This window comes from Synchiropus splendidus, chromosome 3, assembly GCF_027744825.2.
Source record: "Synchiropus splendidus isolate RoL2022-P1 chromosome 3, RoL_Sspl_1.0, whole genome shotgun sequence".
Lineage (NCBI taxonomy): Eukaryota > Metazoa > Chordata > Actinopteri > Syngnathiformes > Callionymidae > Synchiropus > Synchiropus splendidus.
In genome coordinates, this window is record NC_071336.1 from 13,662,099 (window position 1) to 13,689,612 (window position 27,514).

At 42.4% G+C, this 27,514-nt stretch overlaps 1 protein-coding gene across 2 annotated transcripts in view; it reads left to right on the top strand.

Moving 5' to 3' along the window:
* The first annotated feature begins 5,461 nt into the window (after positions 1-5,461).
* Positions 5,462-27,514, top strand: part of nhsl2 (NHS-like 2) — a 98,050-nt gene continuing 75,997 nt past the window's right edge. The window contains exon 1 of one of the 2 annotated variants that reach the window (XM_053858878.1): positions 5,462-5,879. In XM_053858878.1, coding sequence (XP_053714853.1) covers positions 5,588-5,879 — 292 coding nt within the window. In that variant the 5' untranslated portion in view covers positions 5,462-5,587. Of the gene's footprint in view, positions 5,880-22,567; positions 22,907-27,514 lie in introns of those variants that run through there. The other variant, XM_053858879.1, reaches the window with a different exon arrangement.

Below are 27,514 nucleotides of genomic sequence, written 5' to 3' on the forward strand. Positions count from 1 at the left end.
TTCTACTCGTCTGATTTGTCATTGTGTTCATTACCGTCTAGTGTCTGTGGTCCAAATGTTTGTGTTCACTATTTGAACTGATCTAATTCATTCCTCCCTATGTTGTATGGCTCTGCATACAACAGATGTCCTCAAATCCTCCCGTCATCCACCTATTTGTGTGTCCACTTCGGCCCATATGGTGACTGCTGTGATGCGGTCTGCTGCTCCTCAGACCTGCTGCTGAACACACCAGCTGAGAGAAGGGCACTCCTCCCTCGTGACTGTTGAGCACATGACGCATGCAAAACATAGTAACAAGCATATGTGGGATCACTGTGAGTCTGTCTCCATATGCTTTAAGTAAATATGCTTTAGTCTAAAATGGCTGTTACCTTGCAACTCTGAAGAACCATAAAGTGCGACCTGCAATTATTAGAGAATCAATGTCAATGTTTCACATTTGCAAAATTCTTTAACAAACTTGCCAGATACTTGAAACTATCTGAAATAAGGGGTCACATGGCATCAGTCTGCTCTCTTGCTTATCTCATCACACTGAATCAAACATTGCATGTGTCTCAGCTGCCTTATGAGTCAGTGGTGCCATTCCCTCCTGGTCGCTATAGAAAACCCTGTGAGATCAGATGTGGGTCAGAGCTTCTGACCCTGTCGTCTAGTCAGAAATATGCAGTCGGTGAAGTCATTCAAAAAGGCCTGACGATCAAAAAAAGTTAAATAGGTCACGTTTTCAACAGACTTCAACATTTTAAAGTAAAAAAAAGCCCATTACAGAGAAGCTCGTCTGAACATAGCCATCAGATTATGTAAGAAATGAGTAATGTGAATCATAATCTTATAAGAAAGTGATTCGTAAGCACAGCTTCCTCACAATGCACTACTTTTCTAACTTTCAGATGCCCAATCTGTTTTCAAGCATTTTCAACAGGACTAAGTGTAGATTTTGTTATAAGCAATACACACACGGTCAAGTAACCACTGCTTAGTCCTGTTCAGTGTTGCAGGGAGTCGCTGCAGCCGATCCCAGCAGTCATTGAGCGAGAAGCGGGAATACACCCAGTCCATGGCAGGGCACACACCACTCACACCAAGTCATTCACCTGCAACTGAGGGATCCCAAGATATTCCTGAGCCATAGTGGAGATCCATTTCCCTTCTTAGTCCTCTGTGTGACCTGGCAAGTGCAGGGTCACCTGACTTGAGATTCCATGCCAGAGGCAGTGGTCATTGACAAACATTTTCGTAAATATTGTCCGGCCCAACATATTGGAGACGACCCCATCACTCTGTGCATCACTTCTGTAGTCTCCTGCCATCTGAGAGAAGGCTGAGGAGTCTCCAAGCGAGGTCCAGCGGAGTGAGACGTCTTCAACCATCAGCTTGTTGAGATTACAGGTGTCTTTGCTAACATCTAACCTCCACTATTGGCCTGAGGGAAATGCAATTTCAATGCTTGACAAAATCAAATCTTCCATCACGTACAGTAACATAGTAATTCCAACTGTTTTCATCTTGAATGAATAGGGTTCCTCAGAGGCCACTCTGACCCTTAACTCTACACCAACACACTGCAGTTATCGGGCTTGTGGTATAAACGTTTCTGATGGTTTCTTCACTGCCTGAAAAGACTTGAGACCTAAGGTAGAATGTCTGGGGGTATGGCGGAGCGTGCGGGGCAACACAGGACTGGATTTAAACAATGAGCTCAGTCATTGAGTAGGGAATGGTAGGGGTGAGGGGTGCAGATGTTTCTAATCAATAGCTTCCATGTGATCGACTGGCGACTGACGGACGTTCGTAAGTGCCACTATACCAGCTTTAAGTCCCAACAAACCTCAGTTGACAGGAAGGTTGCTGTGGCAACAGAGTGGCTCTAAGTCAAGGCAGCAATATGGAGCCTGTATAGATGATGTAATGCAGCCGCACCCTTCTCCTACAGGTTTTTGTTGCACGTAGAAGTTCATGGTTTAGTTTCAACTGCCAACACACAGACACACACACACAGTTCATGTTGAAATTCCTCCACTGTCTCCCCCCCTCCCCTCCGCACCAACAACAGTCTTCATGAGCAAAAACATTTAGGTAGGCCAAGTTCATGTCTGGGAGGGGCGGCTAAAGGGGGCCCCATGGGGCGCAGGTCCAGATGTGATTTCGGGGAGGGGTGCGTTGTAGAGCCACGACTCTCGGCTGAGAAAGAAACACAGTGAATCTGAAAGTCCCGAGAGTTCATTATGAGTTCAAGAATTCATTTCTAGTTTCACGTCTCTTCACTCAATACTGGATTGATGAACGACGCTCGGAACTCAGCATTAATGAATCAAACAAACAGTGCAAAATCAAAATGTTCTGAAGAGCTGAGAAGTTCATATTACGTTTGATATTCTACATTGATACAAACAACAGGAGGATGAAACTTCAGAGCCAAATTCGCTTTAATAAAATGCTGTAGTGCCTGAAGACAACAGATCATCTGCTCCTAAGTGAAATGAGACATTGGCTTGGCTTCTTATGCCACCATTTTCTTTTGAACCTTTTAAGCTCTTGTCATTTTAATATCATCATATTTAAAAAAAAATCCTGCTTACCTTTTCAGTCAAGCCATTTCAGCATATTGTGTCTCACAGTACAGTAAATTCATAAAAAAAGACAAAGACTACATTTTGGCTGTCATGCAAACAGAACAGCTGGTTCATATTCAGAGCTGTTTTAGGTCCTAGCATCTGTAAGAAAATACAAATGAGAGACAATCTCACAGCAGGTCCTGGCTCAGTGCTGAGGCCTCCCTCTATTGGACATGCAGCACGACTGTGCAATTCCTCCTATATGCAATATTATGTCTTTATTTTTATATGTGAACACACTGTAAATGCAGTTTAGATGGTTCTTTTTATTTACACTTAGTAGTATATATTATTATGTCTTTATTTCTATTTTCATCTTGCATGTTTGTTGAGTTGTAACATTCCATGTTACCCACTCTCTCTGTTTTCTTTATTACTCTTTTATTTTGAGCAGGAGTTGTGGTTGTAACAAAAACGCCATTTCCCCCCACATAAATAAAGTGATTCTGAGCAGCAGTATTCTACTTTGCGATGGCCAAGCTTCTCTCCCACTTTTTTGTTGGTGAAATATAAACAGCGAAAATGTTGTCTCTTCAATGGTCACAGGGAGAAGTTCTCTGAGATCCAGTGAGATCCATGGATGCTCTTTCAGCATTTTCAAGATCTCGCTGAGTCTGAATGACAACATTTACTCATAAAAAATGATTTTTTAAAAATCAATGCGACTGGAAAACAATGGTCTCGTTCGATCCTGATTGTTTGAAGCGTTTGAAAATTATTGATGGCTATTGTGTTGAAACACATGAAAACAACTGAACTGATTCCTAAAGTGACATGTTGTATCATTTAAACTGTGACGCCTGACGTCTGACTTAGTCAAGTTACAAATGTGTAAGTTGACTAAGTTGACTACAATTGAAACCACAGTCGTCCCAGCAAGGGAGGGACGGAGGTGATGTTGGGTGGCTGACTGTACTACAGTAACACGCAGCACATCACAGTTCACTGAGACGAAACGTTCAACAATATTATCATGGACATGGGCCTCACATGTCTGTGCTCCTAACTAGTGATGGGCTCATGAAACAGTGTCACCATGTTCAAGGCTCAGTAGGTGGCGCTGTCTGTTTAAAAATGAAGTGAGATGTCATTGAAATTGTTGCAGAGTGCCATCTATTGGGCTCTGAGAATGTTTCATGACGCCTCATCAGCCCTCCAACATCAGCTTTTTGATCTTTTCCTTTTCAGGGTGCGAAGCCCTGAAGAGCTTCGAAACATCATGTATGTGGACATGTTGTCACGGCAGTCACCAGCCATGATCTGGCTCATCTTTGGTTAGTGACCCGTAGCAGTTTCTACGTCTGTAAATTCCTTCACAGATTTTTCAAACGTCCCTTCAGGCTGAAATCCCATTTCAAGCAAAGCGTAATGAGTAGCAGGCAGAGGGGAGCCGTTGTGAAACCAGAGCAGTTAGAACAACAGTTCCTGAGGAAGATGGAGCTTACGGAGCCCCTTCACATCCACACCCAGGTCATCTGGCTGCCAGCATCCGCAGCTACAATTTTCTCTTAGTTTGTCTTCGACTTGGCTTCGACGTCAGTGAGAGAGGGGGAGAAAACAGTTATGCAACAATGAATCATCAGTGAGATAACAAGGACCTGCCAACGTTGTTGGTGTAACATTGAAGCAGCATTTACCAAGAATTATGGGCTTGTCATGACTATTGTGGCGTAGTTACAGAAGGGCGGAGGTGAACAGGAGAGTGCAGGCAGGGTGGATGAGTGGCAAGATTGGAGACAAGGAGGGTCATGAGCGGAAGTTAGGAGACCAGACTCCCAGGGTTAGAAATGGAGGTGCTAGACAGAGAAGGAAAAGAAGACAACTGATCATTGCAGTCATTTTTTCTGTAGTAAAAATGATATATCCAAAACCTTCCAAATGGAAGAATGATCCAAATCCCTGTTACTTCTCATGATCAAGGGGAGGTTTTCATTATAATCTTTCTACTTCTACTTTTCTACTTCTACACAATCAGCTTGGGTTCATGTGTGTTTGGGTACGAGTCTGGTTCTGTGAGAGTTTCTTCCCAAAATAGACACATTTGCTCCTGGTGGAGAACTCATGTGCATGGTTGAAGATGTTGGAGTGTCGGGTGATGGCCGCTACAGTGCACCTTTGTAACCAAGCTCTGCTGAGTACCTTCTGTCATGATCATACTCATGTGGTCACGATGATACACGCGTTATACAATGCAATGTCATAACCTAGACATCCATGATCCAAGATGAATGAGATCGCGACACTTGAGGCTTTAAAAACGTCAGGTTAGAAGCACAAAAAAAACGTAGTTTGGTGCCATTTGTGCAGCCAAGAGTTCTGCACTTCCACCCTGATGTTTAAACTTAGACATCAGACCAACTTCAATTTCATCCGTCTGGTATCAAATATTGAAAAGCAATTTTAGCACAATTAATTAATCATATAACCTCAAACTAGATTATTTTATTTGGTTTGTATATTTAATTATGTGAAAACAACAGTCATACAATTCAGAAAGTATCAATCATCAACAGCAGATAAAGACTTAAAACTGTCATTATCTGTTTATCCTTTTGTATTTTTATATATAAAATCATGACTCGTTCCAGAGCTTTGCAGCTTTTCATTCTCGTTTGTCTTAACGAGGGCCTCAGTTCAAATGTTTCGGACTTATTTCTATTCTAAAACTACAACAGGAACCGTCGCACGCGCTTCGGTTTTAACAACATAATCGCGCCTTTGTTGGTGTTCCGTCAAAGCTTTAACTTTGAAAGAACAGGTCGGAAACATCAAGCGTCCTGTCTGACTTGACGTCCTCCGGGTCCACTCGCTGACTCTCCTCACTTGGAAAGTCAAAAACAATGAGTGCGCGCGACACACAAGTGCGCCTGGAGCAGCACGGGAGATGTGTCCGCGCACCCCCGGGGAAGGGAACCACCGCGGGGATATAACTTGACCAGCGAGACGTTTTTTTTAAACGACAAACCATGCCTTTTTGCAAACGGACGATACTTCCCAAAGATGTTTGCAAACCCGGCGGCCGGACGGTGCCGGAGGCGCGGCAGCTGGAGCTTCTCGGGGACTTGTCGGACGCTTGCGCCTTCACCCTGGGCTCGCTGCTCCGGCAGCTCGCCGATGTGTCGCGACACTCGGTCAGCATCCTGGAGGAGCTGGAGGGGGAGCTGGTGTCCGTCTGCTCCCGGTCCGGAGAGCTGGAGGTCAGACTGGCCCGGCTGCAGAGGAACGTCGCCGACATGACCAGCAGACCTCCACCGAGAAGTAAGAAACAAGTCCACCTTTTTACCTCAACTGTGGCTGTTGGCTGCTCGCTCTGTTTTAAAGCGAACTGTTGTTGAGACTGACAAATAGACTCGTCCACTGATGGAGGGAACGAACTTTTCAACGCCTCAGTCGCTTTGCTTATTTATGTGAACTTTTATGTTGAACAAGTCAGACGTTTCCTGCGGTGTTTGGGGTCCCGAGTGGAGACCCCCAGTTAGGCGTGTACATGCGGACAGATGTAAGTACACATTTGTTTACACTGAGATCCACAGCGAGGAGTTGTAAACAGACTCGCCTCTAGAGCCTGAAATAAAACCCAATATGTTGTGGATCTGAAGCAACGCCATGACACATATGACCATGGTGATGACTTCAGCCATTGTTAGTTGCTGAATGAGGCCTCTTTTTAAAACAAGGATACTTGTCGTTGGAGGCTAAAAAGTAAAAATGAAACCTAATGAAAATGACTAATAAAGAGTCAGGGCAACTTCAAAGTCAGCAGGATGTGGGATTGAAGCCAGTGAACATGCCGGTTGAGTCTCATGAAATCCTGGCTCTTTGTCGGTGCAACATGCATGATGGACGGGTCACCTGTCCAGGTTGTCCCCTGCCAATGTGGGTGGAACGTGACTCCTCCGAGGAAGTGGAAGATCATGATTTCATCAATTAGGTTTTGATGGAGGTGAAGTCTGACACTCAGAGACTCTGAGACTCAGAAACCAGGAGGAATCACATGATTCTTAGGGTGATAGGTGCCAGTGAAACAGTTGCCATTGGCTGAATAATTTGGGCTTCTAAGTCCAGCCACCCAACTTTCCCTGGAAGATCCCTCAGGAAGCAAGTCTCCCCAACACATCCAGAAGCTCCCCTCCATGCTCTGGGTTTGACCTTTGTCTCCACCTCCAGTAGCCATCCTGACTAAACATCAAAACCACCTCAGATGCTTCCTCTACCTTCATGTAGCGGCCCGCTGTCTCCAGAGCTGCCCGGGCTTCTCATCAAAGTCTGGCAGAAGAGCTACCATCCAGCTCATCAATTCCACAGCAGCTCAGTGATGCTTTTGAGTCGTGTTGTTGAGCAACCCTCTTCACCTTGTCACCCCATTTTAAGCTGTTTTGTCGCTGCGCTTTCAAGAGCTAATGGCGAATGGAATCAGGTGCGAAGCATGGTGGGAAGTTGAGCTTTCTACCTCTCATTCTTCATACTTAGAGGGCTTTTTTGTTTGAGTTACTGAGCGACTGAGTGAATGAGGCAAGCCAACTGTGAACAGGGGTTTACGAGGCTGTTGGTAGTGTGTGTGTGTGTGTGTGTGTGTGTGAAACTGAGTGCGGAGTGTGACAAGTGAAAGTCCCTCCAAACACAGACCAGATGGAGCTGCAAGGAGGATAAGGAGATAGTTAAAAAAAGACACGGTCCTCATTTAAATTTACTTTATCAACCGAAGCCGACTTGTGTGTGTGCGTGCATGTGCAGGTGCACGCGTATATAGAAGTCAGAATCTTTACGTATCTGTGATGTGCAATAACTTATCTCCATTCTCTTCTTTCTAAATTCTGTGTGGGCTTTTTTGGCGGAAGCCAAGTGTATCACAGGCATGTGGGCTGTAGAAGAACACAGAAAAATAATCGATACCACCACCGAGTCTTTGTCATCATCATCATCATCAGCATCATCACTCCAGCACCTCCTTCCTCTTACTTTTCTCGTTTACTTTACATTGTTTCTAGTTATTTTAATCATTTGCAGCTGTTTATTTTCAAACATTTCTCCAAAGAGTTTTTTCTGATATGAGATATCAGAATAGAGACAGCACGTCAAAGTACCTTCACGTGGACTCTGGATCAGAGCTGTGTGATCTGAATTAACACCATCTGGGCAGGAAAACACAGGTCGAGCTGCGCATGAACACATCAATCGTGACACGATCTGTGACTGTGGTTTGTTGTGAGGTTATACAAATTGGTGATTATGAGAAAATGATACAGTTGATAGAAAGGTTTTCCTCCAGCAACAGTTCCAGACTCCACCTGCCAAACGCTCTGCGAGAGTGTTGTGTAATACTCTGTGAAACACATGTTCCAGGTTTGGATGGAGGGATTTTTCCACATAGCTGGGTCTGCGGAGCTCTGCACTTGGAGGGTCAGAGCTGCTTCCCTCGGTCCGAGCCAGAGGAAGGGGATGTCTGTTATCACTTTGCAGGGCTGATAGCAGGAGCTTGCATGTTTGCGTGTCCCCTGGTGAGTCTGGTTGTCACTCAGGGGCACTTGAACTCCTGGAGCGCGTCTTTTTCACACTCTCACGTGGGTCCACTTCCTTCCTTGCTCTGCAGCTTCTGGCCAGGGAAAGGGAATCTTAGGCATGTGAATGTGAACCAAAGTCACTTTCTTTATCTCCTTCCATTTCTTCTCCTGGTGACTTGTTGATGTACTGAGGGCTGTTTTAAGGAACCATGGAGGGCAAGAAAACAAGTTCTGCTGTCTGTTTTCATTGTTTGGAGTAAAACATGGTTTTAAATGTTGAGTCTTTGTTCCTGGTGGTAGTTTCCCTAAACTAATTAGCTGTCAATTTAGAATAAATTAAAGCCAATTGCCTTTTTTTTGGCCTTCAATAAGTCGCGGTTCTCTGAGGTTTTCAAATAAAGAGGCAATTTTTTTTCAAATTTTCAATGTTAGTTTAGTATTGAAGGTCCCGTTGTGTTGTTTATTGCTGCACCTTGTCCTTTGTATAACCATTTTAAATAACACTACACCAACGAAAAATTCACATTATTTTTACTACACCCATCTTTTTCTGTTCTTCACCAGTAATTTCTTTTATAAACTGGATGGAGAGTGAAGCAATACTTTTGTGAATACATGATGTTCGTGCATGCTCCCTCACATAAGGACACTGCCACCACTCCGGTTCGCTGTCGGCACCATGCATTCTTCCGTTCCTCACCTTGAGACTCCATACAGTTCGGAAGCCATCTGTTCCGAAAATATTTATGTTGGTCTCATTGCTCCAGAGTACTGAGTCCCAGTAGTCCTTTTTATTGTGGTTTTGCTTTAGAAAGTGCTGCTTTTGTGGAGCGTGCCTGGGTACTGAACAATTGGACTGGCCAGTTGTTGTCATCCTTTATAAAATGGGTATTGTTGACCTTACTTTCACCCTGTTATAAGGCAAACATGTCATATAAAACATTGTATTGTCAACATTTTGGAGCTTGTTCCTATTTTCATGTAGGTATTGTTAAAACTCTTCAACAATGAAACCTCGAAAAAGGAATGAAAGGGTAACATGGTCTCTTTGACATGACAACTATTTGATGTGTTGAATAACACAATGCACAAATATTGTCACTAAGACATAATCAAAATGGACTGAAAATGGAATCTGAGCTCATTCTCTTTCATAATAATTGGTCTACATTATTGATGTTTAAATAATGTTAAGATATTTTAATGATTTAATGGTTGGAGAAAGAGATTAATAATGAAAACTGTATTTTGGATTTTGTAATGATGTATGGAGAAAAAAGGATGCCAGAAATGTTTTGCAACTGTTTTGCCATAAAAACCTCAAGCATGCAGTACTTTTTATGTGAAATAGTCCATATATCCGTTGTGCCTAATGTTTTATATTCATTCATTTCATTATACAGGATGAGTCACGTCTTAGAGGCCAACAAGAATTTAACGTGTCATTTTTCTTGTACGTTTTGATCGGTGTCACAGGCCGATGAAAAAGTCATCACTCAACTACTGATTTCTCTTTTCTGAAACTTCTGATTTGACCCTCGCAGTGCTCAAAAAAGAGGATTTAACAGCCTGCCCCTTCTCCTCTTTAAACCGACTGCGATTCCCACGGGTGGACCGGTGTCCCTCTCGCCTGGCCTCAGTAATTCCCCCCTCTCTCTTCTGCTGCTTAACCTCGGTCTGATGTTGATGAGCAGTGACACTAAACACCGCACAAGCAACAGTGACTTTTTAAGTCAGAAATGTAACTTGGGGAGCCGCTGTTTGAATTGCTTGTATGTTCTCCTCACTCCGCCGCCGTGGTTTTTCCATGCAGGCGTTTCATCTGTGTCAGAATGATCACCCTCCGGATCCTCCTCCACCATCACATCTCAGCCCACTAGCCTGATTCACTCCTCACTAGCTTCCTGTCAACACACACGCAAAATATGCTTGTGAGCATTTTAAGAAAAATGAAGCCTGCACCACGTGTACTAAGTAAAAATTGTAATATGCCCATCACTAATCTAATCTCGGCAAACAGTTTGTTAATTACTGAAGTGAAACCCCTGCCATCTAGTGGCGGGAGGCCGTCAATTACATTGTTGACAATGATGTCTACACCATAAATGAAGTTCTCTTACACCGCGGAGGACGAAATGTGAAAAGAAGAGAACCATATTTTACATGAATAATGTCAGTTAATTCACGTCAAGTCTCATCCACACCCTGTCAGTTGAGCAACCACTGTGAAGAAAGATGGATAACAATGACTCACTCACTGGCTTATTCTTCTAAAATGTATTTTTGACTCACATCACCCTTGCCTGAGGTTGAGCGCCCAGTTCCTCTGGTAGTGTATCATGTTGTCCTTTCAACCTCAAATAGTTCCTGGGTTGGCAAGTTGTTGTGTTTTTACTGGTCAGTGCAAAGCCATAATAGATGTAATATGGCTTAAGTTTCTGTTGGAGCGTCCATTGTTGATGCTGGTGAAGTGTGTGTGGCCCTGTTTTCCTGTGTGAGAAAGAGTGGGGGATAATTGGTGACTAGAATAAGGATTTAGATGGAGTCGAGCTCTCTGGTCCCCTGGTGGGTCCTGTGGTTGTACGTGGTCATAAATATCTCAGTGGTTTGTGTCCATATAAGTGACATGACAAGCAAAACAAAATGGTGTCTGCGCTCAAGTTAGTTTGAGAATGAATAGTGAGTTAGACTTCCTCATCTCCTGGTCTTCAGATGAGGTCATCACGGGTTATAGTCACGCAAGTTCAATCTGAGTTCAGAATGATATTTGTTGTTATTCCTGGAGGCGAAATAAAGCGGACTCATTTCCATTTCTGGTCTCAAAACGCCAATGTAAATTGTACTCTGCCATCAATAAAACTCCCTGGAAACACTATGGACCCTAGAGGTGTGTCGTAGGCGTTTGTCCTGATTCCATTTTCCTGATACGTGGGTGCATGTGATTTATATTGCTATTGGGATTTCATAATAGTGATTATTACAGCTTTAGTTTCCTTATCGAAAGCCATAATTCCAATCATTCCCATAAAAAAAGGTTTAGTCATGGTTGTGACCGTGGGGTGTATTTGTGTACTTATAAAGAGTATTAATTAATAAGTGCAGGAACACCAAGTTATTTCAGTGATTGAGAGCCAGCGCCACTAGAGACCTCAGAAGAGAAGAAGAAGAAATCACAGCTGCATTGGGATTAAATAAGCAATAACTTCAGGTACCATCCTCGATCACATTCATGGTGTCAAACAGAAACCTCAGAGGAGCACTACCAAGCATCAGTTGGCACATCATTAGCTTGTTGCAAAAACTGCCCGTTCCATGCTGAGGAGGAAACACTGCTGGCTACTGGTGGAAGACGGTCACTTCCCTATCTTCACCTCACAAACTTGACGTCCACAGTAGGAGGCCCGCGAGCCGTGAGTTTGAGACGTGAGCGCATCTCTGTTATGCCTGAGAGACTGGTCACAAACTGGCCTCATGTGAAATCACACAGGTCCACTTTGAAAATTTTGATATTTCAACTTGCAGTCATTTTGAGTGAGGAAAGTCGTGTTGAGTGCAAAGACTCTGTAGGACGTTGCAACTACGCAGATGTCCTGCTAGTCATACAAGGCGCAGAGGGGAAGGGGGAAAACCCGAACAGCATAAAACGGCCTCATGTTTCCCTCATTAAATCATGTTTCCCACCCTCCACTCTGCTTTTCTTGGTCGGCTTCTTCGACCATCACCAGGAGCAGTTTGAGGGAAGCTTCAGCGCCCTCTTTTTGTTATTGAAATGCGTTTGTTTTGTAGGGCTGGCGTAAGTCGCATAATTGCTGCGCTCATGATCATGAATGGAGGTCTGATTAAATAAGAGGCTGGTTGTGTGTACATGTGGAGGACCTTCCTCTGGAGCTCTAAATGATTTTCCAGTTCCTGCTTCAACCGTCTTTCTTTTATTGTCTTCTGCTGCACTCCCATGCTCACGCACACACCGCAGCGCTCACATGAGGACCAGGCATGAGCCCAGTGTTTATATTATGCCATAGAGAGCAGATTCCTATCACAGAGGAATGAGCAGAGGGAGAAAGAGGAGGGGGGAGAGAAAGCAGCAGGGAGACGACAGAAAAGAAACAGTCCAAAGAAAGAGTAATGCATAATTAACTCGATACACATGTTCTCACTGAGAGAATAGAAGTGTTTTATTCGGCAGTCAACTGTTGAGCGTGCACACGTTAGTGGAGCTGTCGGGTAAAAGAGAGAAAGACCTATTCTGATGGGAGCAGAGAAGTGGCAGAGAAGGAGGGCGGACTTTCGGTCATGGTGCCAGCCAGTGTAAAGTTTCTTCTCACAGATGACCTTGTGTTTTTCTCGTTTTCCTCCCACGCTTCCAGCTGAAGGAGAAATTCAACAAGGAGAGGTGTACAAGTATCGACTCCTCACAAAAAAGGTCAAATGTCTTTCAAACAGAAAACTATCATTGATTACAGGTCCATGCAGTTGTAGATGACACAACTGACGGACCAATGTTTGTCTGACAAGTGAGAGTTTTCATTGGCCATTCATGGTCTAGTTCCACGCCTGGGAGTACATTGGGTTAGTGTCAGGGAGCTGAGGCAAGGAGGAGTCTAGGGATGGGCGATATGGACAATAAAAGTTATCGCGATAAACTTTGTTGATAACAATAATTATCACGATCAATACATTTTTATTCTTTTCCATGTGTTGTACACACTACACACTCGCTCTTGAAACTCTTTTATGATGAAACTTATTAGTGGAGTTTGTCTCCAACATCATTATGTGTTTATGTTTAAATATAATAGTTAGCTAAGTGTCAATGTTTCACGTCTCTGGTAGAAGCCGCTGGTGTCTGACAGACTGCTCCGCCAGCTTTATTTAGGGGTTCAATTGAGCCGCGCTGTAGCTCATGTCTCTTAACAGTTGACTTTAACTATGGACCAGTCTCCGAAATGCTATTGAAGAAATATTAGAAATAATATGAATAAATGATCATTTAGTCATATTCTATTCTCAAAATCATTATACAAACTGCCAGTCCTTTGTCTTGTGTGGTGAAAAACCTTTTCACAATTCTCTCTCCTAAAATGGTTGTTTTTCATTGCCTTATTGAAGATTTCGCTAATACTTGAACCGTTTTAGAATTTGTTGATGGTCCCTAACTGATAGTAGCATCAGCGCTGCCTGTGAGAGTGTGTCCGCGATCAGTGAACCCCAATGGGGACCGGGAAGAGGACGGCGCCATAAGTACCGGAGCGGAGGTTCGTCTAATATGCATCTATTTTCACCGCGGTGTTTCGCATCGGCGGTAGACCTGCATGTGTTGATATGAACCAAGGCAGACGACCGCGTTTGGAAACCTATGAGGACCGCTGCATCTAATAAAATAAACACAGAATCAGAGACTCAGAGTCGACCACTGTCATCAAAAGTTCCCTGTATTAAAAATAAGTTTAAAACTACGATCGTGAACCAAAGTCCACCACAGTCTTCACAACTGTCACACGCCGGTGTCGGCTGTCAAAAGCTGGAGAGCTGGAGAGCGCGGCGCGTCGTCTCATCATGTTCACTTGTGCAAGTCCAATGCAGCGACTGAGCCGCGTGTTTATCAAATTTATTGTGAGATGCAGAATTGTCATCGTAGAGATTGTGTTTGGCGGTAAATCGTGTACGATAAGTTATCGCCTACCCCTACAGGATCCCCCATGGATGATGATGTTAGCTAATGATATAGTAATTGGTAGTGCGGGTGAGGGGGAGGTGGAGATAAGAAGAATCAGTTGAAGCAAGACAGAGCAAGTGTGTGTGAAAGGGAGGCAGGAGGCAACAGGTGCAAATAACAGGCGAGGTCCATTGAGGTCAATAATGCCGTTTCCATCTGAACGTTTCAACATTTTTACCAAATTTAGTGAAAATGTGCTAAGAGAAAACATAACTTTATGCCTGTTTCCATTTTTTATTGTTCTGCCTATCAATGAGAGGCGAGTGTGCCATGAAATGATGTCATCAAAGAGCGTCTCTCTGCCACAAAAACAACACACTCAACTGATGTTTCTTTGCTGCCGCACATTTTTCTATCCCATCATTTTCCATGCCGGTTTCTAAAAAGTGCTCGGTAAAAACAAAGTTGTTTCTGCTGTCAGCATGGATCTGCTGTTTACCGACGATGCAGCTCAGCTTTTATTCCTAGTCAGAGACATGAGATAGCATTACACGTGTTTCTTGCAGCTCTGTGGTCACCTGCTTCCTGCTCTCTCGACAACACAGGGAGTAATCGGCTTCAATTTCAATTCCATAACTTCATGTTCCATCATTGTTTGAGAATTGTTTGCTTGCAAGCCTGTGTTTGTAACTGGCTTCTCTGAAGAGTGTGTGCTGCCCACACGTCCAAAGCACTTATACTGGCAGTGGAAGTGTTCTAACCTGAACAGTTGTGGTGAATGTACACTAATGTTTAGTACTGTTTAGTGCTTTGAAATGGCTTTCGGGTAGACAGGGGAAGACCGAGGCAGAGAGGAGCTGTGACGGCATCTTTTATCCGCAAAACCTGTTTCCATTGCAAAAAGTCATAACCATCCACCTATTTTTATTTGAATTCTTTTTCAGGTGTCGTTTTCTTAGAGACAGAACCGACTGAATCCGTCGCTCTGTTTGGTGTAGCGCTTGTTATCCACCTGAATCTGAACCTTTTGAAAGACTTTTCATGAACGCAGTGGTAGTAGATGAGTGCTCACTCTCTCTCTGAGACCTGCTAGAAGAGAGATCAGTTTGGAAATATTTCACAAACATAGCAAAGTCTGCTGGAGTTTCGCCAAACTGCGAAGCCTCCCATCAAAGTCAATGTTTTTCAATTGTCCTTTTGGCAGAATAGTTACTGCATTCTGCAATGATTTTTCTCCTTGAAGAGGCATATAAAACGTGTATGAATTTAAATGATTTAATCGGTATCGGCAGCAAAAATCCTGATCAGAGCATCCTTAATAATACGCTATTTTTGGATAACAGACACCTTATTTAGGGTATTATTGTGAAAGAATGATTTAAAAAATAAAATGCTCATTCTCAAAACGCAGCACTTGATTTCAAAGTTCAGTTCACTTTTGTTTAGTTGTGTGTCAGACAGATGGAAATGTGTTGTCCTCATGTGTGAGAGCACCAGCAGACTGGTGTGCTTGTGTGCATTGTGCACTCTGACTTTATCAATGTGGTGAATTTTTTTGGAGAGGACAAAAGGCTAGCTGTCAACACGTTTAACGCTGGAGACGACTCACAGTAATGGTGGACGTGATCGCTCCCAGATGACGGACAGAACACAATGTTTTTGTACTCAGCTGAATCAGATGCATCACTGACATGTGCAGGGAAGAGCTTCCCACGAAGTTGTGTGTAACAACTGACATGTTTGTGACAACATTTTCATTACGATGTTCATTTTCAGATGGGTAAGGACATTTGGGGACGAGGGATGAGTCTGCTGTAGAGTAGCACAACAGAACGCACCGTTCTGACTCAGGACACACGGACCTGGACATCCTGCCGTGTGTGTGTGTGTGTGTGTCAGTGTCCATTGCTTGGCACTGCCACTGAGACATGGTGTGAATAAACAGCATGTGAGTGTGTGTGTGTAGCAGACCTCCTATGTGTTAGCTTGTGTGTGGTTGATGGCATTTATGAGTCACACTGACCCGGCTATCTATTTCAGCTTCAATTAGGATGCTGCTCATAAGATGATCGTTTTTTTTGTTTGTTTGTTTTATTTGTAGTCCGGTTGACCTGTGTCTCCTTTTTGTGTTCTCAGACTGAAGGTTACAATGAAGGGTACACACATTTTCATATGTTCTTCCATTATTTGGCCGTGATTGCTGTCGCAGTTCTTCTATCTATCTATCTGTCTATCTATCTATATATCTACCTACCTACCTGTCTATCTATCTATCTGTCTGTCTGTCTGTCTGTCTATCTATCTATATATCTACCTACCTACCTGTCTATCTGTCTATCTATCTATCTATCTATCTATCTATCTATCTATCTATCTATCTATCTATCTATCTATCTATCTATCTGTCTATCTGTCTGTCTGTCTGTCTGTCTGTCTGTCTGTCTGTCTGTCTGTCTGTCTGTCTATCTATCTTTCTGTCTGTCTGTCTGTCTGTCTATCTATCTATCTATCTATCTTTCTGTCTGTCTGTCTGTCTATCTATCTATCTATCTTTCTGTCTGTCTATCTGTCTGTCTGTCTATCTATCTATCTATCTATCTATCTATCTGTCCGTCCGTCCGTCTGTCCATCCATCCATTTATCTATCTATCTATCTATCCAAACATTGTAACTTTGTTGTGTGTGTGCGTCCTCCACCTGCCCTCTGCTCTGTATGAATCAGGCACTCTGCCCTGCAGCTCACTCACCTGCTGCTCATTGTTTCATCCGTGACAACAGCTCAGGATGGAATTTTAAATTGACCTGTAAATCATTACCTGGTTATTATTCCTCATCTATGATGTATTTCACAACGAATGTGTTTGCTATGTTAAATTTGTAAGTATAGATTTGTAACCAGGATTATGTATGTGTTTTGAGATAGAAGAATAAGCAAAGTGGTATGTCAGCCATGCTTTCAGCGTCAGTTATTTTTGTTGGTTAATGTACATTTTAAAGTCACATCATTATCAGCACAATATCCTGCACTTATATTAAGACTGTCAGGTAGGCCATCCTCTTTGGTGGGAGTCTTTGCTGTTTGTCCGGTGTCAGTACTCTATATTGAAGTGGATACTACTTGTGTTGAGCAGCTTGGACAATAAGTATTAGCGAGCTGATTTGCTTATCTGGCCAACTTCAACATGGCAGCTCTTTATTTAGATGTGGTGGGCTGTTAGTAGACCTCAGGGAGATTTTAAGCTCCAACTCAATCCGCTGAATTTGTGCTTCCACACATTTTCACTGCCGTGTTTCACTCCTCCTCTTCTTATAAATAATTCTTGGAAATTAAACTTCACAATCGGTTCCATTCTATTTAGAGGTCCTTCATGGCATTGTAATTTTGGTCTACTCGACAACTGGTTTGGATTTCAGGTTAATTCGGTGTATTTTATTCATTCATTATATGATTTTAATATTCAAAAGTAATTTGGCCAGACAACAAACATATCAGTAGCATAGTGTAGAATTATTTATGGGTTGTAAAATTAGTATCTTTGGATTAAATTTAATAGCACAGAGTGTAGTTTCATAATGGTCTTTAAGTGATGCCAAATATAGTGCCCTCATGCACAGCAACAATCTAAATCCCATGTCAGTACTAATTTAGGTCCAAACGCTGATGGACTGGCAGAATATAAGAATGAGATTTATGCAGTTTCTCATCAATGAGTTAAAATAAATAAATAAATAAGGCGGCTGTTGGGTATCTAAGTTCCTTTCATATGAACGGATGAAAATCAACGAATTTATGTTTCACTTCCTCTAATGACCACTGGGGGGCAGTAGAGATCAGAGGCTCAGGCCTCGGGAACTGATGAGGAAGGTTGTGCCTGAAGGCAGAACCAAAGTTCGTGGTGAAGGTCAAAACGGAGCTTTTTCTTTGTTTAGATAAAAATCAAATTTTTTTCTCTTTAAGCTTCTCCACTGCCAAGTAAATGTCATCAAGTCAATGATGAACATTATTCTTTATGCACTCAGAATCTAAAATCCAACTATTCACACAAGACAATATAAAAACACACTTTAGGTAAAGAAAAAAAATGTAATAATAAAAAAATCTATAATAATAATGCGATATCATTAGCTGATCCTGGTTCAGCATTTTAGCACCAGTTGGATGGTAATGATCCAACGTGTTAAGTTATTTCTGGAGGAACACTGAGAAGCACATTTGTTACTTTGCTCTTCTTTGAGGATCTATTTCAACTACAGAAAGCTTGTGATTTTTAACTTGTGAATTTTGAATCCATCATGGCTTCAATCACACAGACAAGATTGTTGAATCTCCTCAGATGACTCGACCGGAGGCGAATACTGAGTGTATCTGTTCCTGTTGAGGACCATGACCACAGACTGCTTATTGGCATTTCACACTAAAATGAGATCTTTATCATCCGCCAGTCTGTACACAACTTTCCTACCTAGCTCATTATGACACTCACAAGCAGGGAAATAGAAATGATGTGCTGGGCATTTAAAAAAATTCAACAATTTTTGTGGATATATTGTTCATTTCTGACGTTTGCTGTATCTTGGTGATCATTGTCTCTTTCTTGATGAGCGTCTTCCTCTGTTCCCCTCCGGTTTGTCTTCAACCACTGCTTCCAGCTTTGAAGACTTTGCTCTGATCAGGCTGTGTGATGTTGGAATCTTTCCTGTCATGCTTCTCAATTGTACTTTCCGTGGGGAATCTCACTGTTTTGGAGGATGAAAGCAGGAAATTACTCATGTGACCAGTATAGCTCAGTTTCTCATGGCCAAGAACTATTCTTATGCAAAAGAGTGCATTTTTATTCATGGCATTCATTTACCACATGGCTGTGGATATATTGCATACCTGCGTCTGTGTGGGAAATGTACAGCAGAAGATTTGTAGTTCTTACTCGTGATGGGCTGATGAGGCTTCATGAAACAGTGTCCTCATTTTCAGAGCTCTCTATGTGGTGCTTTGGGTTTAAACATGATGTGAGGTTTCATTGTTCAAATCCAAAGTTGTTAGAGGAGAGAGTATCATCTAAACCCACTGTGAAACTGAGGACACTGCTTCATGAAGCTTCATCATCCCATCACTGTGAGACCATGTGCACATTTTCAGGGCCCATTAGATGGCACTCTCTGCTCAAATCTTTGGCTTTAAACAACCATGTCAATGAAACCTTCCAGCATTTTTTTTAAAACGAAAAGTACCACATACTGAACTCTGAAACTGACTCCATTGTTTCATGAAGCCTCATCAACCCCTCAATAATTAAAGACAGTGAACAAAACACACCAAAAACAAACTGGACGCTCGACAGAGGAAGGAGAAACAGTATAGTACAGTAAAGTGCAAAGTCTGTGCTGAAAGGGATGAGAAAATACAGTATGGCTGAGGCACAAGATGGTGAAAAGAATAGGAGCAGAGACTTGACTTCTTTGGAAGAGGAGTTTTAGTAGTTAGCTGAGTTACCAAAGTTATGTGGGAAGAGCAAAGCATCTGTTGGAACCGCACGCAGGTGGACTGTCACAATGAATGTTCAGAGTGCAACATGGTAGAAAAATGAAAACCTCAGAGGGAGTTGGTGTCGCTTGACTCCTAACACTTGGATTTGCAGAATGCACATCTTTGCACAAAATCAAAGTGCCGACTGCAACAGTACACCAATAAATGAGTTAGTTACACAGAAGGCTGATTCATAGAAAACAGAGGCACATTGCAACTTATAAGAAGCACTTTCACCAGACATTTCTGTCTTTTGCTTGCCAAATAGTTAAACCAGGAACATGAACAGCACTCTTATTGATGTCTGTTTTGTTTTAAACACTGTATGGTGTACCTGCTGTGTTGTTATGGTAATGCTGTAGGGGAGGTGTTCGGCAGGCGGAAGATAAATAAAGATGCCTTGCAACTCATACAGCAGCAACCATGTTTTCCTTCCTTGCATATAATGATGAATCCCTCACAACTTATTTTCATTATGCGCCTCTTCATCTTACCCTGAGCATGACTTTTCTCAACCTCTCTGCACACCAACTCGCCAAACTGACCTCAATGTCTGATGGAAATATTTTCCCTTAAATGCAAAGACTCCTGAAAAATAAACAAAAAAACAACCAATTGAATTTTAGGCTAAACCCAGACCTGCACATGAACTTGAGACTCTTTCCATTCCTTTTAGGGATTGCTATCTGTCGCCTCTTTCTGCTTCATTAGCACGGCGCAATGGAGATTTGAGGGTCCTGAATACGCTCACAAGAGACTTGGGCAGTGTGTTTATGTATAGTTTCCACGACAAATGTGTGTGTGCATGCGTGTGAATGTGTTATAGCGCCGCAGGCAGTGGAGGTGTTTATTCCAAGAGAATAATCAGGAGTGAAACGGATCAGGGAATTTAGACGCAAGTCAGAGAAGGAGAGAGGAAGTTTTGGAAACAATTTTGGTAAATGACACCAAAGTGTGTAGTTGGTTCTTTTCAAACATTCATCTAGGAAATAGCCTCATCCTTTTGTTTCAGCCTTTAAAGAACAATCTTTGCCTTAAGTGGAGGAGATGTGTGTATGTTTGAATGTTGCCTGCGCTATATGGTAAGTAGGGACATGAGCGCCATCTAAAAACAGCTCAAGTGCTATGTTGTGATTCTAAAACCGAGCTAAGCCAGACGGCAGTGATGAGCCGATGAGGCTTCATGAGACTGTATACTCATATTTTCAGAGTTCTCTGTTTAAAAATGATTTGAGGTTTCATTGAAGTGGTTGTTCAAATCTCTGACACTGTTTCATGAAGTCTCTGGTTCCAGTCTCCAGTTCCTGACCAAGTCTCTCTGTTCATGTTGAAAAATGGCAAGAAAACTCAAAACAGATGTTTAACAGTTTATAAACATTTTATAGAATGTGAATGTCAATTTCAACCGTACATTTTACCTCCATTCATTGTCTCTCCACCTCTCCCTTCTTGTCCCTCCACCGTTGCATCACTCTTCTCTTCGGGTCACATCTGATCCCTTCCTATAAACAGAAACTGCCATTATAAGCTGCTAAGTACCACCCTCCTCCATTCATGCACCCCCACTCATGTTCATCTGTTTCCACTTAAATATCTCATTTTCCCCCCGGTGGCCGATCCCCATCTTCTGTTTTTGTCACGGCTCTGAGAGCGTAGGCAGTGACAAGCGCGGTTGTGTCATGGATTCGCCTTGTAATTGGCCATGAAGCTGGAGATTCATGAAAAACTGCACGTCCTACGATGGTCGGACGCCGTTTATCACAAACCAGTCATCTTGGAAGTTTGAAGTAAATCCATCCCTGACAGTGTCCCCCATTTTCTGTGCCGCAAAAATGCAGTGTGGATGTAGAGAAAGGCTGGGGTCCAAACTCACTCCCCAAATTGCATTTGTGCGGTGCTTTTAGAGTGCAAGCATTCCCTGGTGCTTTGGATTGTCGGTGGGAGGGTGTGAGCACTCGGGCATTGAGAAGAAAGAGGAGCCCTTTTTTTCTTTTTACGACATATTAACATTAGGAAATGTTGCACTTTTCTATTTACATTTTAACCCACGAGAGCTGATAACGTGGTTGATGAGGACTAGTAGTAAACAAGTAAATAGAACAATGATAAATTCACATTTTGAGACTGTATTACTTGATGTGTGAATGAGCTAAATGTTTAGGGTCTGTGGGATTGCAGACCTCTGCCAAGCAGCTCATTTCCACCCTGATTGGCTGCTCCTCACCAATGAGATTGAACAGCATCAAAATATTTTGGCATCACCCCCACATGGACAATACTCCCTAGGTATTTACAAGTGGACTATTGCATCCAATGCTGACATCAGCCAAGTTAGCCAAGGGATGGGGCTTCACCATGCAACAACATTATTCCAAGATCCAGTTGTAATCTGTAACATTCCCTTGCACAATTATAGTTGTCATTGCACTAACTTATGTTTGAATTAGGACCTCAATCTTTTGAATTTATCACAGTGTTGTCATGCCTCAGATTTTTCCAGTTTAATTCCCATTCACTCTGGGTGACATCAAAACCTGGGACTGTTTTTTCAATGCAGAATTAGATTAGATTAGATGTTCTAATTGTTTTCACCTGAAGGAAACTAGATATGAATTCATATCCTCAAACTGTCCTGAAAGTGTATACAGTGTATAGACGCATAACTTTTTTTAATGTGTCATTGAGCTTAGAGGCCCATTAACCCGACAAAGTAATATGAATTAAGGTTAACAATATACTTAATATGAACAATTAATCTCATAGTTTTCTTAATGGCAAACGTCCCCTTAAATTGTTCATACAGTTCATACCAACGTGGTTAGTAAGAAGTGCAATATTACTGACAGCCAGAGTCAGAGTGGACTGTGGGAAATATAGAAGATCAGAGTGGAGACTTCACCTGAAAATATCACTTTATTGTCTGGAGGTCTTGACCCTCAGACCCTTGGAGATTGGAGTGCTGGAAGCCTCATTTACTGCTCCGACTCTGACTTTGCTTTCCCTCCATCACCTTCAACCTCCGTAATCCTCTCACAATATCGTCCGGAAATGGCTCCTGCGACAAAGCGGCTGAGAGAAGTGGGAAGAATGTGTGTGTCTGTATTTTGAGAACGCCCAGGTGTGTCATGTGAGCCCAGTGCAGGATGGTGGGAGATGTTGTTTCTTCCTTCCTATTCAGACTTTTGATATTGAAATGTGAAACAAATGTAAATTAATATGTGGAATATGTGGAAGCTGCAATTCTAACGTTGCTTGGAATGAAAATGGTCCAGAGAAAGTGACATATGCTGTTATTTAATATCAGAGTGCAGTGAGGATGAGCAGAGGGAGTCTGAGAGACCTTGTCGCACCCCGCTCCCCCCCAGGGGGAGCACTGAAAGTCTGGCTTGAATTAGCCATGCAGAAGGAAGAAGGACACACATGCATGCACACACACATACACACAGAGTCAATCCATCACTCCACCCCTCCCTCACACTCTTCTACTCCTGTTTTCCCTCCATTTACTGTCTGAAGGGGAAGCCGGTGCATTTACTGTCCACTGTGCGTCTGTTTACCCGACTGTCTCTGCTTCTACGTGTCTGGAGGGCGAAGCAGCACTCAGGTATGTGGGTGGAGGTGGGTGAGGTGGGCACTAGTGGTGGATAAATCGACTCTTTCTTCTTCGACAATAGTTTGTGTTTACACTTTTGTTGTTGTGCGTCTGTGGCCATTTTGGGTTTGACCTCAATGTCATGAATGGAAATGTATCTTGCCAATTACAGAACGTCACCACAACCTGTTTTGTTCCACCATGTGGTCGACATGGTGGATATTGCATGGTATGTTATGTTTGGTAATCATTTTGTACAGACCGGGACCTACTTCCAGTGCACTAGGCGGCGTAAGACTGTGGAACTGAGATCATCTCTGTGCTCTTTGTGAAGAAAGAAAGTTGAGAAACAACTATACAAATTTTAGCTTTGAAGCAATTTTTTCTTGAACAGGGAAACAGGGAAAGTTATTGATCAAAGTGACAGTTACAAAACAGTTATTGGTCATTGATGGTCATTCCCTCTGAAGTGGGTCCCCTTCTTACCAGGGTTCAGGAAGTTCATCTTGTGTGTGGGCTTAAAGAAGTGAAAGAACAATAGAGCATGAGATTGGACTGAAGCTTAGACCAGTGGGAGTGGTATTATTTTTTTCTCTTTGATTCAACAAGCTTATGGTTTAGTATTCATCTGTATGTCAAGTTTTATGTTGGCAAGACTAACTACACATATTGTTCAGTGGTCAGCACAGGGCCAAGATCATTTCAAGCTGACTTCATTCTTCGTCTAAAACCCAGGTTTTGTGTGTTCACATCTCTGACTTTTGAGCATACCAGACTTTGCCTTGAGACAGAAGCCGCCATGAGAAGTTCAGTTTGAATCCACAATTGTAGGCTGGTTGTCTGTTAGTTGGGCTAATAATAGCTGGGGGACCATTATGAAAGAGTTCCATTTTCCCATGGGTGACACCTCGTACCCATAACTCCCCAAGGAAACATCCCATGGACCGGTGATTCTTAACCGGGGCCCATTGGTTTTAATACGTGTGTCACTGAATTGACTTGACAGCTGCAAATCTGTGATAGTTAACAACTATAGAGAAGTTTTTGAAAAGAAAAAAAGATAAAGAAAAAAAAGAAAATTAATTAGAACATTTTATGGTGATACTTTCATTTGAACTTTATCTATATCTTCTTTGGAGTTTAAATAAAATCTCTCTTATTTTATGATATTTAGACATGGTTTTATTATTATTATTTATTTTATTCTGTTTGCATCAAGTGTATTTTTTTCCTTTTTTGTAAATTTCATGAATATGACTTGCACTTGGTTCTGCTGCTGGTTGGACCTTTCGATGACAAATAAATATCTTTGCGATGCATTTCATGTTATTTTACAAGATTTTGGTTTGTTTACGTGTAAGTAGATTAAATATGTTTGTGGAATCAAGAGTAATGAATCAGTTCTATTGAATGGGCCCTAAGCCCATTTGTTCTGGGAAAGGTGGACCCAGAGATCAAGAGGGTTCAGAACCCCTGCCATAGACCCTCCAGTGTGTCCCTGTGTTTAGTGATAGTAGAAACGATACCACACTTCACCCAACTCAAGTGTTGTGTTGATTGACTGCATCCATTTTCTCTGTTGGGTCCAACGTCTGAAGCATTTCTGCTGCGTCACAAATCTCTCCTATTTTGGGGTCCAGCCTCTCCTCCTACTGGTGATAAAAGTGAAATTGTTGTCCCCTGATGTAGACGTCTAAAGCCTCTCTGTGATGTCCCATTATTTCCTTCCGGAGCTCTTTGAGGCATTTCCTTATTTAATGTGCAGATTTGCGACCCATCACTGTGCCTCTGCACCTCCCAGAGAGATTAGGCTACAATTTCACAGTCGGGGATTAAGATCCAGCCCTTTTTTTTTCCCCACACAAACCTCTACGAGACCACAAATTCCTGTGAGAAGTGCAGCAGCATTTGGGTGTGTAATGCCATCCTCTAATGCCTCCTCACAAGTCTGACAGTCACTAATTACCCCGCAGCTCTTCTTGATGCAGCTTCATTACCGTGTGGTGTTTCGCTCACAAGCTTATGCTTGTTAAACAAGACGCCCGTATGAGGAGGCCTGGAGACTGTTTAGCGGAAAAATTATGACAGCCGAGAGGACGGCTAAGCAACACTCACTTGAAGTTGGACGGAGAACTTCGTGTTGATGGTGTCTGACTGCGGCGTGTCCAGCAGTGTCAGGTTATCTGCTCGGTGGGGATTAACCGATTTTCTCTGGTCTTGAGAAATGTGTGAGAGCCGACTAGTTCGCTGGCATAGTGGGCAGCAGATGGGCCTCCCAAGCATTTTGACTGTAATAATTCATCTTAACCTCAGTGCTGATGGATCGGAATAGTCTTCATCTTTATTGGGTCAGAGTCAAAATATAGAACTGATCATGTAGAAATGGTTCAGACAATTATGTTATTACTGCTTATTGTGTGCTATATCTTTTTTTTTTATTTATGACATCTTTTGCAAAAGGAGTTTTTTTTTTTTTTTAATGAAAATGAAGTCATAATGATGACTGGAAACGGGGGTGGAGATTTGAATGGTTCAGGTGCAGGAGTGGACTGTGGACTTGTCTGACTATTATGCCATTTTTGTGTATAGAATGGAAATCTAAAATCATTCCAAAATGACATATGATTCAATTGTATTAATATGATCAAAAAATATTATGAAGAAAATCCCCATTTAAAGTGCAATTCTATGTAAGATATTGAGCAAATATTGTAACCTGTAACCTTCATGAACATGGAATTCTGTCAAAGACAATTTGGGATTTGCAGGTTGTTATTGCAATGATGAGAATGAGCTCTTCCTAAGCTTACAACTGAAGACTCAGGAATCGCATAAAGTTGCTGTGGTTTTGTTTGTGAAGAGACAAGAGGGCTTTAAGTCGATTGGTAAATTTATTTTAATGACTTTAATATACACTGCCTGGCCAAAAAAAAAGTCGCCACCCAAAAAAAAGGGTCATACACTCTGATATTTCGTTGGACCGCCTTCAGCTTTGCTTACAGCACGCATTCACTGTGGCATTGTTTCGATAAGCTTCTGCAATGTCACAAGATTTATTTCCATCCAGTGTTGCATTCATTTTTCACTAAGATCTTGGGTTGATGATGGTGATGGCAAAGCCTTCTCCAGCACATCCCAAAGATTCTCAATGGGGTTAAGGTCTGGACTCTGTGGTGGCCAATCCATGTGTGAAAATGATGTCTTATGCTCCCTGAACCAGTCTTTCATAATTTGAGCCCGATGAATCCTGGCATTGTCATCTTGGAATATGCCCGTGCCATCGGGGAAGAACAAATCCATTGATGGAATTACCTGGTCATTCAGTACATTCAGGTAGTCAGCTGACCTCATTCTTTGAGCACATAATGTTGCTGAACCTAGATCTGACCTCTGCAGCAACCCTGTACCTATTGGCTTAGTTAAATCCAGGTGGCGACTTTTTTTTTGGCCAGGCAGTGTATATTGCTCATTGCTCTCACTGGCATGGGAAAACATTCATTTAAGGAGGCAAATGTTGCCAGGGGGAGAAGGTTTTTTTTTCCTGTTTTACTAAAGAGAGTTTGAAAGAGTGAAATGACTTTGTAATGAGTCTGTCTTGAGTTTGGCTACTGCCATTAGCATGCCCATCGATATGACTGGTGCAAGGCTCTTTCCCACACTTCTCATTTCTGTGTGATGTCATGGCACAGCCTCACATCTCTCACTGATGAAATCATTGTCCAGATTGCAGCTGTGAGAAGTTCTCACTTGCATGCGTGTGTGGGTGTGTGGCTTGTCCACGTCTTGACTAGCCACCCTCTTGTGAGGACATTTGGGCATGGTTTAGAGCATGGGTTGGGAGCCACATGTGGCTCTTTCGACAAGAAGTCGGGCTCTTTGAATGTCTCTCTGACATGAAAGGTTGGAGAGAGAAATACTGCAGTCAGCAGTTTCTCTGTGTTTTTTGGTCTCTCTTAGCCAAAAAGGTTCCCGACCCCTGGTTTGGTAGTTCATTGTAAGTGGGCGCAAGTTAGGTTCACAGTCCTGGTTAAGGTTAGCCATTTGTCTTGGATGGTTAGGTTCAGGGTGAGAGGCTGGGGAAAGCATTATGGCAATGAGAGTTCCTCACCAAAATAGTGAAACAAACGTGTGTGTGTGTGTGTTGAAACAAACGTGTGTGTGTATGTATGTTTAAGCTTATCTATCCTAGTGAGGATCAATTTGGGGAAAAGCACCTCCTTGTGGGGCCCTTTTGCCGCTCAGTTTGAGAATGAAGACTTCAAAAGAAAAAGGTCATTATAATTTGGTTTAAGTTTAGTTCAGAGACCTGGTTAAGGTGAGCCATTTGTTTTGGATGGTTAGGTTTAGGGTGAGAGGCTGGGGCTCTGCATCTTACAGCCCTTAAGGATATTGACACTGATAGATCGACGGACCGATCTATCAGTGTCTATTTTGAAGTTCCTTGCTGTATATTTATTTTAAAATAAATAATTATGCCATAGTGTCTTTCAATCTTCCACAGTCTTCCATAGTGTCTTTCACTCAAAAAAATCATAGAACCAATGCTTGCCATAATTCAAAACAACGGATGTGGGCCGCAGTGCGACGTATCGTCAAAGCTGAAAGCAACGAGAAAAATAA